Source organism: Salvelinus alpinus, chromosome 20 (assembly GCF_045679555.1).
Source record: "Salvelinus alpinus chromosome 20, SLU_Salpinus.1, whole genome shotgun sequence".
NCBI lineage: Eukaryota > Metazoa > Chordata > Actinopteri > Salmoniformes > Salmonidae > Salvelinus > Salvelinus alpinus.
The window spans coordinates 5,113,178-5,128,262 of NC_092105.1; the positions used below are offsets into that span (position 1 = coordinate 5,113,178).

Here is a 15,085-nt window from a genome sequence, read left to right on the forward strand (position 1 = left end):
AGGCCACTCAACGAGCTGTATAAAGGCCACTCAACGAGCTGTATAAAGGCCACTCAATGAGCTGTATAAAGGCCACTCAACGAGCTGTATAAAGGCCACTCAATGAGCTGTATAAAGGCCACTCAACGAGCTGTATAAAGGCCACTCAACGAGCTGTATAAAGGCCACTCAATGAGCTGTATAAAGGCCACTCAACGAGCTGTATAAAGGCCACTCAATAAGCTGTATAAAGGCCACTCAACGAGCTGTATAAGGCCACTCAACGAGCTGTATAAAGGCCACTCAACGAGCTGTATAAAGGCCACTCAACAAGCTGTATAAAGGCCACTCAACGAGCTGTATAAAGGCCACTCAATGAGCTGTATAAAGGCCACTCAACAAGCTGTATAAAGGCCACTCAACGAGCTGTATAAAGGCCACTCAATGAGCTGTATAAAGGCCACTCAACGAGCTGTATAAAGGCCACTCAATAAGCTGTATAAAGGCCACTCAACGAGCTGTATAAAGGCCACTCAACGAGCTATATAAAGGCCACTCAATGAGCTGTATAAAGGCCACTCAACGAGCTGTATAAAGGCCACTCAATAAGCTGTATAAAGGCCACTCAACGAGCTGTATAAAGGCCACTCAACGAGCTGTATAAAGGCCACTCAACGAGCTGTATAAAGGCCACTCAACGAGCTGTATAAAGGCCACTCAACGAGCTGTATAAAGGCCACTCAATAAGCTGTATAAAGGCCACTCAACGACCTGTATAAAGGCCACTCAACAAGCTGTATAAAGGCCACTCAACGAGCTGTATAAGGCCACTCAACGAGCTGTATAAAGGCCACTCAACGAGCTGTATAAAGGCCACTCAACAAGCTGTATAAAGGCCACTCAACGAGCTGTATAAAGGCCACTCAACGAGCTGTATAAAGGCCACTCAACGAGCTGTATAAAGGCCACTCAACGAGCTGTATAAAGGCCACTCAACGAGCTGTATAAAGGCCACTCAACGAGCTGTATAAAGGCCACTCAACGAGCTGTATAAAGGCCACTCAACGAGCTGTATAAAGGCCACTGAACAAGCTGTATAAAGGCCACTCAACGAGCTGTATAAGGCCACTCAACGAGCTGTATAAAGGCCACTCAACGAGCTGTATAAAGGCCACTCAACAAGCTGTATAAAGGCCACTCAACGAGCTGTATAAAGGCCACTCAACGAGCTGTATAAAGGCCACTCAACGAGCTGTATAAAGGCCACTCAACGAGCTGTATAAAGGCCACTCAACGAGCTGTATAAAGGCCACTCAATGAGCTGTATAAAGGCCACTCAACGAGCTGTATAAAGGCCACTCAATAAGCTGTATAAAGGCCACTCAACGAGCTGTATAAAGGCCACTCAACGAGCTGTATAAAGGCCACTCAACGAGCTGTATAAAGGCCACTCAACGAGCTGTATAAAGGCCACTCAACGAGCTGTATAAAGGCCACTCAATAAGCTGTATAAAGGCCACTCAACGAGCTGTATAAAGGCCACTCAACAAGCTGTATAAAGGCCACTCAACGAGCTGTATAAGGCCACTCAACGAGCTGTATAAAGGCCACTCAACGAGCTGTATAAAGGCCACTCAACAAGCTGTATAAAGGCCACTCAACGAGCTGTATAAAGGCCACTCAACGAGCTGTATAAAGGCCACTCAACGAGCTGTATAAAGGCCACTCAACGAGCTGTATAAAGGCCACTCAACGAGCTGTATAAAGGCCACTCAACGAGCTGTATAAAGGCCACTCAACGAGCTGTATAAAGGCCACTCAACAAGCTGTATAAAGGCCACTCAACGAGCTGTATAAGGCCACTCAACGAGCTGTATAAAGGCCACTCAACGAGCTGTATAAAGGCCACTCAACAAGCTGTATAAAGGCCACTCAACGAGCTGTATAAAGGCCACTCAACGAGCTGTATAAAGGCCACTCAACGAGCTGTATAAAGGCCACTCAACGAGCTGTATAAAGGCCACTCAATGAGCTGTATAAAGGCCACTCAACGAGCTGTATAAAGGCCACTCAATGAGCTGTATAAAGGCCACTCAACGAGCTGTATAAAGGCCACTCAACGAGCTGTATAAAGGCCACTCAACGAGCTGTATAAAGGCCACTCAACGAGCTGTATAAAGGCCACTCAACGAGCTGTATAAAGGCCACTCAATAAGCTGTATAAAGGCCACTCAACGAGCTGTATAAAGGCCACTCAACGAGCTGTATAAAGGCCACTCAACGAGCTGTATAAAGGCCACTCAACGAGCTGTATAAAGGCCACTCAACGAGCTGTATCAAGGCCACTCAACGAGCTGTATAAAGGCCACTCAACCAACTATATATGGCCATAAGCAAACAAGAAAATGCTCATCCAGAAGCAGCACTCCTAGTGGCCGGGGACTGTAATGCAGGGAAACTAAAATCGTTTTTTACCTCTTTGTTTGTGTCCAGTGACACAAGCATTCCAGACGTGCTAAATGCCTTCTAGGCTCGCTTTGAGGAAAGCAATACTGAACCATGCATGAGAGCACCAGCAGTTCTGGACGACTGTGTGATCTCGCTCTCCGTAGCGATGTGAGTAGGACCTTTAAACAGGTTAACATTCGCAAGGCCGCAGGGCCAGACGGATTACAAGGACACGTATTAAAAGCATACGTGGACCAGCTGGCAGGTGTCTTCACTGACATGTTCAAACTCTCCCTGACCCAGTCTGTAATATCTACATGTTTCAAGCAGACCACCATAGTCTATGTGACCAAGTTAATGACTAAGCTCCGGACCATGAGATTCAACACCTGCAACTGGATCCTGGACGTCTTGACGGGTCGCCCCCAGGTGGTAAGGGTAGGCAACAACACATCTGCCATACTGACCCTCAACATGGGTGCCCCCTCAGGGGTGCGTGCTTAGTCCATTCCTGTACATTTTGGGTTTATGCAAACTGTAGTAAACACTACATGCGGAGAGAGGGAGATACAGGAAGAGGGTGATTGGGTTGTTTGGGGGACCAGGATATGCCTGAGGTTCACTGACTGGAACTGTGTCTTCCTGCCAGTGTCCCTCTGTATTACATGGCTTATCTGGACCAAATGTGTGTTACTCTCTAGGAGATACCGAGCGCTTAGCACCCCCCCCCCCCTCCACACACATACACATACACATGCGTGTGTGTGGGGGCCCGCTATGCGCTCGGTATCTCCTAGACACACAGGACAGGATACTCACCATCAGAGCAGAACTGCTCCCTGGAGCACAGCCTCCTCTCAAACACACAACCTGAGAGAGAGAGAGAGAGAGAGAGAGAGGGGGAGGGAGGGAGAGAGAGAGATATGGTGAGGGGGGAGAGAGATATGGTGAGAGAGAGAGAGAGAGAGAGAGAGAGAGAGAGAGAGAGAGAGAGAGAGAGGGAGAGGGAGAGGGAGAGGGAGAGGGAGAGGGAGAGGGAGAGGGGGAGGGGGAGAGAGAGAGGGAGAGAGAGAGGAGGGGGAGAGAGAGAGACAGAGAGATTAATAGCAGCTCTGTTAAAAGCATTAATTGATTGAAAACTGTTAGAGTAACTTCTAAAGAGACTACCTGCTCTACTAATGTTAGATGTACGCGCATCACACACTCATCAAGCATCTGCTTTAAGTAATCTCAGCAACCCAGAACCAAAACGCTGCGCCAGATACTCGATAAATTTATATTACGTACTTCTGTCCACTGTCCACACGAGATCAGCTATCAGAGGAACAAACCCAACGTACACTCAAGTCTGATCACACTGTACAGACATACAATCACATGTGACATAACAGCAAACAGCATGAGGTTCCTGTATTCACTCTGTCTCGCACTGTGGAAGAGAATGAGAATATGTCACACGGAGAAGTGCATGCTGTTTTCTGTTATGTTGCCTTTGCTAGAGAGACAGAGAGAGGGGGGAGAGAGAGAGGAGTGAGAGAGAGGGGGGAGAGAGAGAGAGAGAGGAGAGAGGAGAGAGAGAGAGCGAACAGCAGAAGAACTAGACACTATTAACAGTCATGGGGACAAACACCTACCAGGAAGCAACAACCTTTCCCTTCCCACATACCCCCACAGAAACAACTATGACAAAGTGAAAATCAAAAACGGAGTACAGCTCCTGAGGCTCTGTCGAACACTGGGTCTGTACATAGTCAATGGCAGGCTGAGAGGAGACTCTTTTGGTAGGTACACCTACAGCTCATCCCTTGGCAGCAGCACTGTAGACTACTTCCTCACCGACCTCAACCCAGAGTCTCTCAGAGCCTTCACAGTCAGCCCACTAACACCTCTCTCAGACAACAGTAAAATCACAGTGTATCTGTGACATGGTACTAAACAGGTCTATAGATGGAGTGCAAACAGTACAGAAATACAATTAGCAGCCAAAAAATACAATCTCTCCTGGATAACTTTTTAGCCTTAACATTCTCCTCCAGCAATGAAGGTGTAAATTTGGCCATTAGGAACATAAACTTTATATTTGACAAATTAGCCTCCTTGGCTAATCTAAAGAAGCATAAGAGCAAACCAGAAATAACAGATAATGAAAAATGGTTTGATAATGATTGCAAAAATCTAAGAAAGTCATTGAGAAATATATCTAATCAAAAACACAGAGAACCAGACAACAAAAATATACGCCTTCAATATGGAGAAACACTGAAGCAAACACACCCTAAGAACAAAAAAGGAACAGCACATTAGAAATCAGCTGGATGGAATTGAGGAATCCATAGAATCAAACCACTTCTGGGAGAATTGGAATAAATTAAACAGACCTCATCATGAGGAATTGGCTATCCAACATGGGGATATGTGGAGAAATCACTTTGCAAACCTCTACAGCAATATAACAAAGAGCCCAGAACAAAAAGATATACAAGAAAATTACAAATCCTTGAATTAGCAGTCAAAGACTATCAGAATCCTGTGGATACCCCAATTACAGAAGAAGATTTATTGGAAAAACTATGCACTCTCCAACACAAAAAGGCCTGTGGTGCTGATGGTATTTTAAATGAAATGATCAAATATACAGACCACAAATTCAAATTGGCTATACTCAAACTCTTCAACATTATCCTCACTGCAGGTATTTTCCCCGATATTTGGAACCAGGGATTGATCACACCAATCTATAAAAATGGAGACAAATTTGACCCAAATAATTACAGAGGAATTTGCGTTAACAGCAACTTGGGGAAGATTCTCTGCAGTATTATAAATAGCAGACTACATCATTTCCTTGACGAACACAACGTCCTGAGCAGAAGCCAGATTGGATTTCTAAAAAATGATCGTACAACAGACCACATTTACACCCTCCACACTCTAATTGATAAACAAGTTAACCAAAACAAAAGCAAAATCTACTCGTGTTTTGTAGATTTCAAGAAAGCATTTGATTCAATTTGGCACGAAGGTCTTTTTTATAAACTAATAGAAAGTGGTATTGGAGGGAAAACATATGATTTTATTAAATCAATGTACACTAAAAACAAATGTGCGGTTAAAATTGGCAACATGCAAACAGACTTCTTCTCTCAGGGGCGGGGAGTGAAACAGGGCTGCCCAATAAGTCCAACACTATTTAACATCTACATTAATGAATTGGCAAAAACATTAGAAGAATCGGCAGCACCTGGTATCACCCTACACAACACGGAAATCAAGTGTCTGCTGTACGCAGATGACCTGGTGCTGCTGTCTCCCACTAAAGAGGGGTCTCAGCAGCACCTAGATCATCTTCACAGGTTCTGTCAGACCTGGGCTCTGACCGTTAACCTAAAAAAAACAAATATAATGATATTCCAAAAAAAGGTATGGAGGGAGGTGGAGGGAGTATGGAGGGAGGTGGAGGGAGTATGGAGGGAGGTGGAGGGAGGTGGAGGGAGTATGGAGGGAGGTGGAGGGAGTATGGAGGGAGGTGGAGGGAGTATGGAGGGAGGTGGATGGAGGTGGAGGGAGTATGGAGGGAGGTGGAGGGAGGTGGAGGGAGTATGGAGGGAGGTGGAGGGAGGTGGAGGGAGTATGGAGGGAGGTGGAGGGAGGTGGAGGGAGTATGGAGGGAGGTGGAGGGAGGTGGAGGGAGGTGGAGGGAGTATGGAGGGAGGTGGAGGGAGGTGGAGGGAGGTGGAGGGAGTATGGAGGGAGGTGGAGCGAGGTGGAGGGAGGTGGAGGGAGGTGGAGGGAGTATGGAGGGAGGTGAAGGGAGGTGGAGGGAGTATGGAGGGAGGTGGAGGGAGTATGGAGGGAGGTGGAGGGAGGTGGAGGGAGGTGGATGGACGTGGAGGGAGTATGGAGGGAGGTGGAGGGAGGTGGAGGGAGGTGGAGGGAGTATGGAGGGAGGTGGAGGGAGGTGGATGGACGTGGAGGGAGTATGGAGGGAGGTGGAGGGAGGTGGAGGGAGGTGGATGGACGTGGAGGGAGTATGGAGGGAGGTGGAGGGAGTATGGAGTGAGGTGGAGGGAGGTGGAGGGAGGTGGATGGAGTATGGAGGGAGGTGGAGGGAGTATGGAGGGAGGTGGAGGGAGGTGGAGGGAGGTGGATGGACGTGGAGGGAGGTGGAGGGAGGTGGAGGGAGGTGGATGGACGTGGAGGGAGGTGGAGGGAGGTGGAGGGAGGTGGATGGACGTGGAGGGAGTATGGAGGGAGGTGGAGGGAGGTGGAGGGAGGTGGAGGGAGGTGGAGCGAGGTGGAGGGAGGTGGATGGACGTGGAGGGAGATGGAGGCAGGTGGAGGGAGGTGGAAGGAGTATGGAGGGAGGTGGAGGGAGGTGGATGGACGTGGAGGGAGGTGGATGGACGTGGAGGGAGTATGGAGGGAGGTGGAGGGAGGTGGATGGAGTATGGAGGGAGGTGGAGGGAGGTGGAGGGAGTATGGAGGGAGGTGGAGGGAGTGGAGGGAGGTGGAGGGAGGTGGAGGGAGGTGGAGGGAGTATGGAAGCAGGTGGAGGGAGGTGGATGGAGTATGGAGGGAGGTGGAGGGAGGTGGATGGAGTATGGAGGGAGGTGGAGGGAGGTGGAGGGAGTATGGAGGGAGGTGGAGGGAGTGGAGGGAGGTGGAGGGAGGTGGAGGGAGTATGGAGGGAGGTGGATGGACGTGGAGGGAGTATGGAGGGAGGTGGATGGAGGTGGAGGGAGGTGGAGGGAGATGGATGGAGTATGGAGGGAGGTGGAGGGAGGTGGAGCGAGGTGGAGGGAGGTGGATGGACGTGGAGGGAGATGGAGGCAGGTGGAGGGAGGTGGATGGAGTATGGAGGGAGATGGAGGGAGGTAAATGGACGTGGAGGGATTATGGAGGGAGGTGGAGGGAGGTGGAAGGAGGTGGAGGGAGGTGGAGGCAGGTGGAGGGGGGTGGAGGGAGTATGGAGGGAGGTGGAGGGAGGTGGAGGGAGTATGGAGGGAGGTGGAGGGAGTATGGAGGGAGGTGGATGGAGTATGGAGGGAGGTGGATGGACGTGGAGGGAGTATGGAGGGAGGTGGAGGGAGTATGGAGGGAGGTGGAGGGAGGTGGAGGGAGGTGGAGGGAGGTGGATGGAGTATGGAGGGAGGTGGATGGAGTATGGAGGGAGGTGGAGGGAGGTGGATGGAGGTGGAGGGAGTATGGAGGGAGGTGGATGGAGTATGGAGGGAGGTGGATGGACGTGGAGGGAGTATGGAGGGAGGTGGAGGGAGTATGGAGGGAGGTGGAGGGAGGTGGAGGGAGGTGGAGGGAGGTGGATGGAGTATGGAGGGAGGTGGATGGAGTATGGAGGGAGGTGGAGGGAGGTGGATGGACGTGGATGGAGTATGGAGGGAGGTGGAGGGAGTATGGAGGGAGGTGGAGGGAGGTGGAGGGAGGTGGAGGGAGGTGGATGGACGTGGAGGGAGTATGGAGGGAGGTGGAGGGAGTATGGAGGGAGGTGGAGGGAGGTGGAGGGAGGTGGAGGGAAGTGGAGGGAGTATGGAGGGAGATGGAGGGAGTATGGAGGGAGGTGGAGGGAGTATGGAGGGAGGTGGAGGGAGTATGGAGGGAGGTGGATGGAGTATGGAGGGAGGTGGATGGACGTGGAGGGAGTATGGAGGGAGGTGGAGGGAGTATGGAGGGAGGTGGAGGGAGGTGGAGGGAGGTGGAGGGAGGTGGATGGAGTATGGAGGGAGGTGGATGGAGTATGGAGGGAGGTGGAGGGAGGTGGATGGACGTGGATGGAGTATGGAGGGAGGTGGAGGGAGTATGGAGGGAGGTGGAGGGGGGTGGAGGGAGGTGGAGGGAGGTGGATGGACGTGGATGGAGTATGGAGGGAGGTGGAGGGAGTATGGAGGGAGGTGGAGGGAGGTGGATGGACGTGGAGGGAGTATGGAGGGAGATGGAGGGAGTATGGAGGGAGGTGGAGGGAGGTGGAGGGAGGTGGAGGGAGGTGGAGGGAGGTGGAGGGAGTATGGAGGGAGGTGGAGGGAGGTGGAGGGAGGTGGAGGGAGGTGGATGGACGTGGATGGAGTATGGAGGGAGGTGGAGGGAGTATGGAGGGAGGTGGAGGGAGGTGGATGGACGTGGAGGGAGTATAGAGGGAGATGGAGGGAGTATGGAGGGAGGTGGAGGGAGTATGGAGGGAAGTGGAGGGAGTATGGGGGGAGGTGGAGGGAGGTGGAGGGAGTATGGAGGGAGTATGGAGGGAGGTGGAGGGAGTATGGAGGGAAGTGGAGGGAGGTGGAGGGAGTATGGAGGGAGTATGGAGGGAGGTGGAGGGAGGTGGAGGGAGTATGGAGGGAGGTGGAGGGAGGTGGAGGGAGGTGGAGGGAGTATGGAGGGAGGTGGAGGGAGGTGGAGGGAGTATGGAGGGAGTATGGAGGGAGGTGGAGGGAGTATGGAGGGAGGTGGAGGGAGGTGGAGGGAGGTGGAGGGAGTATGGAGGGAGGTGGAGGGAGGTGGAGGGAGGTGGAGGGAGGTGGAGGAAGGTGGAGGGAGGTGGAGGGAGGTGGAGGGAGTATGGAGGGAGTATGGAGGGAGGTGGAGGGAGGTGGAGGGAGATGGAGGGAGTATGGAGGGAGTATGGAGGGAGGTGGAGGGACGTGGAGGGAGGTGTAGGGAGTATGTGTTGGCCACAGCTGGTCAAACAGACCATAGAGGTTGTGTGTGTGTGTGTGTGTGTGTGTGTGTGTGTGTGTGTGTGTGTGTGTGTGTGTGTGTGTGTGTGTGTGTGTGTGTGTGTGTGTGTGTGTGTGTGTGTGTGTGTGTGTGTGTGTGTGGACAAACTGATGATGAAGGTTTGGGGTTACGGTTAGGTTTAGAGTCTGAACTGGTCTAGATGGAGGTGGGTCCCAGAGTAAAGTCTGAACTGGACTAGTTGGAGGTGGGGCTCAGAGTAAAGTCTGAACTGGTCTAGTTGGAGGTGGGGCTCAGAGTAAAGTCTGAACTGGTCTAGATGGAGGTGGGGCTCAGAGTAAAGTCTGAACTGGACTAGATGGAGGTGGGGCTCAGAGTAAAGTCTGAACTGGACTAGATGGAGGTGGGGCTCAGAGTAAAGTCTGAACTGGACTAGATGGAGGTGGGGCTCAGAGTAAAGTCTGAACTGGACTAGATGGAGGTGGGGCTCAGAGTAAAGTCTGAACTGGACTAGATGGAGGTGGGGCTCAGAGTAAAGTCTGAACTGGACTAGATGGAGGTGAGGTGAGGTGGGGCTCAGAGTAAAGTCTGAACTGGACTAGATGGAGGTGGGGCTCAGAGTAAAGTCTGAACTGGACTAGATGGAGGTGGGGCTCAGAGTAAAGTCTGAACTGGTCTAGATGGAGGTGAGGTGAGGTGGGGCTCAGAGTAAAGTCTGAACTGGTCTAGATGGAGGTGAGGTGAGGTGGGGCTCAGAGTAAAGTCTGAACTGGTCTAGATGGAGGTGGGCCCAGAGTAAAGTCTGAACTGGACTAGATGGAGGTGGGGCCCAGAGTAAAGTCTGAACTGGACTAGATGGAGGTGGGGCTCAGAGTAAAGTCTGAACTGGACTAGATGGAGGTGGGGCTCAGAGTAAAGTCTGAACTGGACTAGATGGAGGTGGGGCTCAGAGTAAAGTCTGAACTGGACTAGATGGAGGTGGGGCTCAGAGTAAAGTCTGAACTGGACTAAATGGAGGTGGGGCTCAGAGTAAAGTCTGAACTGGACTAGATGGAGGTGGGGCTCAGAGTAAAGTCTGAACTGGACTAGATGGAGGTGAGGTGAGGTGGGGCCCAGAGTAAAGTCTGAACTGGACTAGATGGAGGTGGGGCTCAGAGTAAAGTCTGAACTGGACTAGATGGAGGTGAGGTGAGGTGGGGCTCAGAGTAAAGTCAGAACTGGACTAGATGGAGGTGGGGCTCAGAGTAAAGTCTGAACTGGTCTAGATGGAGGTGAGGTGAGGTGGGGCTCAGAGTAAAGTCTGAACTGGACTAGATGGTGTGAGGCCCAGAGTAAAGTCTGAACTGGACTAGATGGAGGTGGGGCCCAGAGTAAAGTCTGAACTGGACTAGATGGAGGTGAGGTGAGGTGGGGCTCAGAGTAACTGGCTAACTGTTATTCCTGTCATTCTCTCTCCCCAGCAGAGGAAACGGTCGTATGTCATTCTTGTTGTTGAGGTCTGGTTTCAGGCGTCAAATGTAATGAGGAATATAACATAGCACAGAGCTTGTCAATAAAACAGCAGTAACTGACAATAGTGAACTGTTGTGATTGATTAAGAACTTAAACCAGTGGGGGAGAGAGATAATGCTCTCACAGACCTCAGTAATGATTAAGACCTCACACCAGTGGAGGAGAGAGATAATGCTCTCACAGACCTCAGTATTGTTTAAGACCTGAAACCAGTGGAGGAGAGGGATAATGCTCTCACAGACCTCAGTATTGTTTAAGACCTGAAACCAGTGGAGGATAGAGATAATGCTCTCACAGACCTCAGTAATGATTAAGACCTGAAACCAGTGGAGGAGAGAGATAATGCTCTCACAGACCTCAGTATTGATTAAGACCTGAAACCAGTGGAGGAGAGAGATAATGCTCTCACAGACCTCAGTATTGATTAAGACCTGAAACCAGTGGAGGAGAGAGATAATGCTCTCACAGACCTCAGTTTTGACATCTTCAGACAGCTGCCTGGACAGGACTGATCTCTTCCATGGCTATTAGCCTTTAGCTAGTATACACAGACAGATAGCACAGAACAAACACATCCACAATGTCAGACACACAAACACATGAATCCTCCCAGAAGACCAGACATCTTTCAAATACTTTGAGCGATTTGATTGAACGTGTCTGGAGTGCAGGTTCAGAGTATAACCCGGTCTTTGGTAACTAAATGTATAACCGGAATTGCCCTTATTTTGCCTAGAGTGGAACCAAAGAGTTCAGTGTGTCCGCACGCATCATTTACCCAGTTAAAACCTCCTGGTCTCCTCCATCATGTACCCAGCTAAAACCTCCTGGTCTCCTCCATCATTTACCCAGTTAAAACCTCCTTGTCTCCTCCATCATGTACCCAGTTAAAACCTCCTGGTCACCTCCATCATGTACCCAGCTAAAACCTCCTGGTCTCCTCCATCATGTACCCAGTTAAAACCTCCTGGTCTCCATCATGTACCCAGTCAAAACCTCCTGGTCTCCGCTATCATGTACCCAGCTAAAACCTCCTGGTCTCCATCATGTACCCAGTCAAAACCTCCTGGTCTCCGCTATCATTTACCCAGCTAAAACCTCATGGTCTCCTCCATCATGTACCCAGCTAAAACCTCCTGGTCTCCTCCATCATGTACCCAGCTAAAACCTCCTGGTCTCCTCCATCATTTACCCAGCTAAAACCTCCTGGTCTCCTCCATCATGTACCCAGCTAAAACCTCCTGGTCTCCATCATGTACCCAGTTAAAACCTCCTGGTCTCCTCCATCATGTACCCAGCTAAAACCTCCTGGTCTCCATCATGTACCCAGCTAAAACCTCCTGGTCTCCTCCATCATGTACTCAGCTAAAACCTCCTGGTCTCCTCCATCATGTACCCAGCTAAAACATGGTCTCCTCCATCATGTTCCCAGTTAAAACTTCCTGGTCTCCTCCATCATGTACCCAGCTAAAACCTCCTGGTCTCCTCCATCATGTACCCAGCTAAAACCTCCTGGTCTCCTCCATCATGTACCCAGTTAAAACCTCCTGGTCTCCTCCATCATGTACCCAGTTAAAACCTCCTGGTCTCCTCCATCATGTACCCAGCTAAAACCTCCTGGTCTCCTCCATCATGTACCCAGCTAAAACCTCCTGGTCTCCTCCATCATGTACCCAGCTAAAACCTCCTGGTCACCTCCATCATGTACCCAGTTAAAACCTCCTGGTCTCCTCCATCATGTACCCAATTAAAACCTCCTGGTCTCCTCCATCATGTACCCAGCTAAAACATGGTCTCCTCCATCATGTACCCAGCTAAAACCTCCTGGTCTCCTCCATCATGTACCCAGTTAAAACCTCCTGGTCTCCTCCATCATGTACCCAGTTAAAACCTCCTGGTCTCCTCCATCATGTACCCAGTTTAAACCTCCTGGTCTCCATCATGTACCCAGCTAAAACATGGTCTCCTCCATCATGTACCCAGCTAAAACCTCATGGTCTCCTCCATCATGTACCCAGCTAAAACATGGTCTCCTCCATCATGTACCCAGCTAAAACATGGTCTCCTCCATCATGTACCCAGCTAAAACATGGTCTCCTCCATCATGTACCAAGCTAAAACCTCCTGGTCTCCTCCATCATGTACCCAGCTAAAACATGGTCTCCTCCATCATGTACCCAGCTAAAACCTCCTGGTCTCCTCCATCATGTACCCAGTTAAAACCTCCTGGTCTCCTCCATCATGTACCCAGCTAAAACCTCCTGGTCTCCTCCATCATGTACCCAGCTAAAACCTCCTGGTCTCCTCCATCATGTACCCAGTTAAAACCTCCTGGTCTCCTCCATCATGTACCCAGTTAAAACCTCCTGGTCTCCTCCATCATGTACCCAGCTAAAACCTCCTGGTCTCCTCCATCATGTACCCAGCTAAAACATGGTCTCCTCCATCATGTACCCAGTTAAAACCTCCTGGTCTCCTCCATCATGTACCCAGCTAAAACCTCCTGGTCTCCACCATCATGTACCCAGCATTAAGTGTGCTTGTGTGCTTCCCTGTCATTCAGGGTGTTTGTTCCCTGTAAATTCAGGGTGTTTGTTCCCTGTAAATTCAGGGTGTTTGTTCCCTGTTCATTCAGGGTGTTTGTTCCCTGTTCATTCAGTTTGTTCCCTGTACATTCAGGGTGTTTGTTCCCTCATTTAGATTGTTCAGAGGATGCTTCTAAACGGAGATCACCACACACTTTTGTTTTAACTCTTTTCATTTATCCACATTCACTTAATGCTAGATGCACTTCGGTGTACAACAGAAACACAAGGGATGAAGGGATCGTATAATTAGCTCGTTAGGGCCAAGCCAACACCTACGGAGACAGCATATTCCACCACATAACAGACAAACACGGAGATGGAACACAGATGCTGTAAAAAAAATGATTAGTGACAACATTAATGCATGTTGAAGTCAAACAGGGAACACATTAATTTAATGACCTAGTAACTGCTTCCATTATTCTGATGAATAACAATACAGAAATAACTAAATCCCTGAACCTTCACCTTTATAACGCCAGGTAGTCATGGTAACTGGCTGGGATGAGGCGGTGCTCCTCTGTTACCAGGGAGCTCGGCATTATGAGATCTGAGAGTCAGAATAATGCTCAATGTGGAACTAAATGGTGTTACGGGGGGAGGAGGGGAGGAGTAGGTGAAGAGAGGGGTAAAAACAGGGAAGTGGAGACCAATGTTTGCAGAGAAGAGACGGAGAGTAGACTTTGAACAGGCAATGCAAGTAGCGCTAAGCCGTAGCCTAGTTGCTCTCCGTGGTCCTGAAACGCATAAACTTCACGCAAGCAGGAAGCTGATACTGCAAACTTCAGTTCTGAAAGCTATAAAGCTTGTATTTCATAAAACCAATAGAAAACCATTTATACTTTCTTGACTTTTCCTCGTCAACAGTGAACTGTGGTTGTTTTAGCTGTTAATTGTTAAACCTTTAGCTGTTAATTGAAGTTACAAAAACCTACACAAAAGCTATTTAAAAACATCCAACTAATACAAATGTTTTTTTCTCAATATCTCTTCCCAATTCCGATTGATTTCATTACTTTGATGAAATGTAATGCCATTCACACCTTGCAGATCTTTATTAAGGTAAACGGAAAAAAACGTGTGAATCATCAATTTCTCTAAACCGCGGACCTCATTCCAAACACTGCTTCACTAGCTACGGCTTAGTGAAGTTTCCCTCTATCGCTGCCTCTTCTCTTCCCATCTCTCCCCCCACTAAAACTTCATGTTCCCGACACTCCAACAGCATCTTACCGTATCTGTTTGACGTCCCAAACTGGTACAACACCGTCATGAAAAGCAACGCTCTCCATAGCTTCGGGTGGTTCATTTTCAGACAGACACCACCTAAAATACAACTATTGTCTGATGTACCAACACGATCCAATTCCCGTCCCTTTTGGAAATCGAATTAAATCCCCATGTTTCTTCACCGAGCTACGAGCAGACCTAAACCGCGCTGGATTCACCGAAACAAAACCTTGGCTTTAAATCTTTCGCTAAAGTGCATTAACTGAGTTTGGCCAAAAAACGGGAGAAAACAAAACCAAAACACACATACGACACAAGGAAATCTAAACCCTTGAAAATCTGAAGCGGATTAAGGAGCGGGAATCTCTCTGTCTGTGGTTGCGGGGAATCTTCGTATTATACATTGATATGGTGGAGGGGGGGGGACCCGCAATGACGTCACAGGAGAACGCAGTGGACCGACGGTAACGAGAGCTACACCTGAGACTGTGTGTGATGACTTCTATCAGAGAACAGCGGTGGGGAAATGGTCTATAGGGTCTTTTTACCTTTGATGGTCAATGTTGGTTCTGCTTCTTCTGTCCTATTTTTGGATAGAGAAACTGATTCTCAAACCCACTTTTAGGTTAAGGTTAGTAGTTCAT

The 15,085-nt window shown here is 49.6% G+C and overlaps 1 protein-coding gene across 1 annotated transcript in view; it reads right to left on the bottom strand.

Annotated features, from left to right (window-relative positions):
• The window catches only part of LOC139546223 (receptor-type tyrosine-protein phosphatase-like N), a 150,201-nt gene extending 135,379 nt beyond the window's left edge, over nt 1–14,822 (bottom strand). Inside the window, exons 1-2 of the mRNA XM_071354351.1 lie at nt 14,445–14,822; nt 3,247–3,297 (exon numbers count right to left, since the gene is read on the bottom strand). Coding sequence (XP_071210452.1) covers nt 3,247–3,297; nt 14,445–14,520 — 127 coding nt within the window. The 5' untranslated portion in view covers nt 14,521–14,822. The remainder of the gene's footprint in view (nt 1–3,246; nt 3,298–14,444) is intronic.
• Between the last annotated feature and the right edge of the window lie 263 nt (nt 14,823–15,085).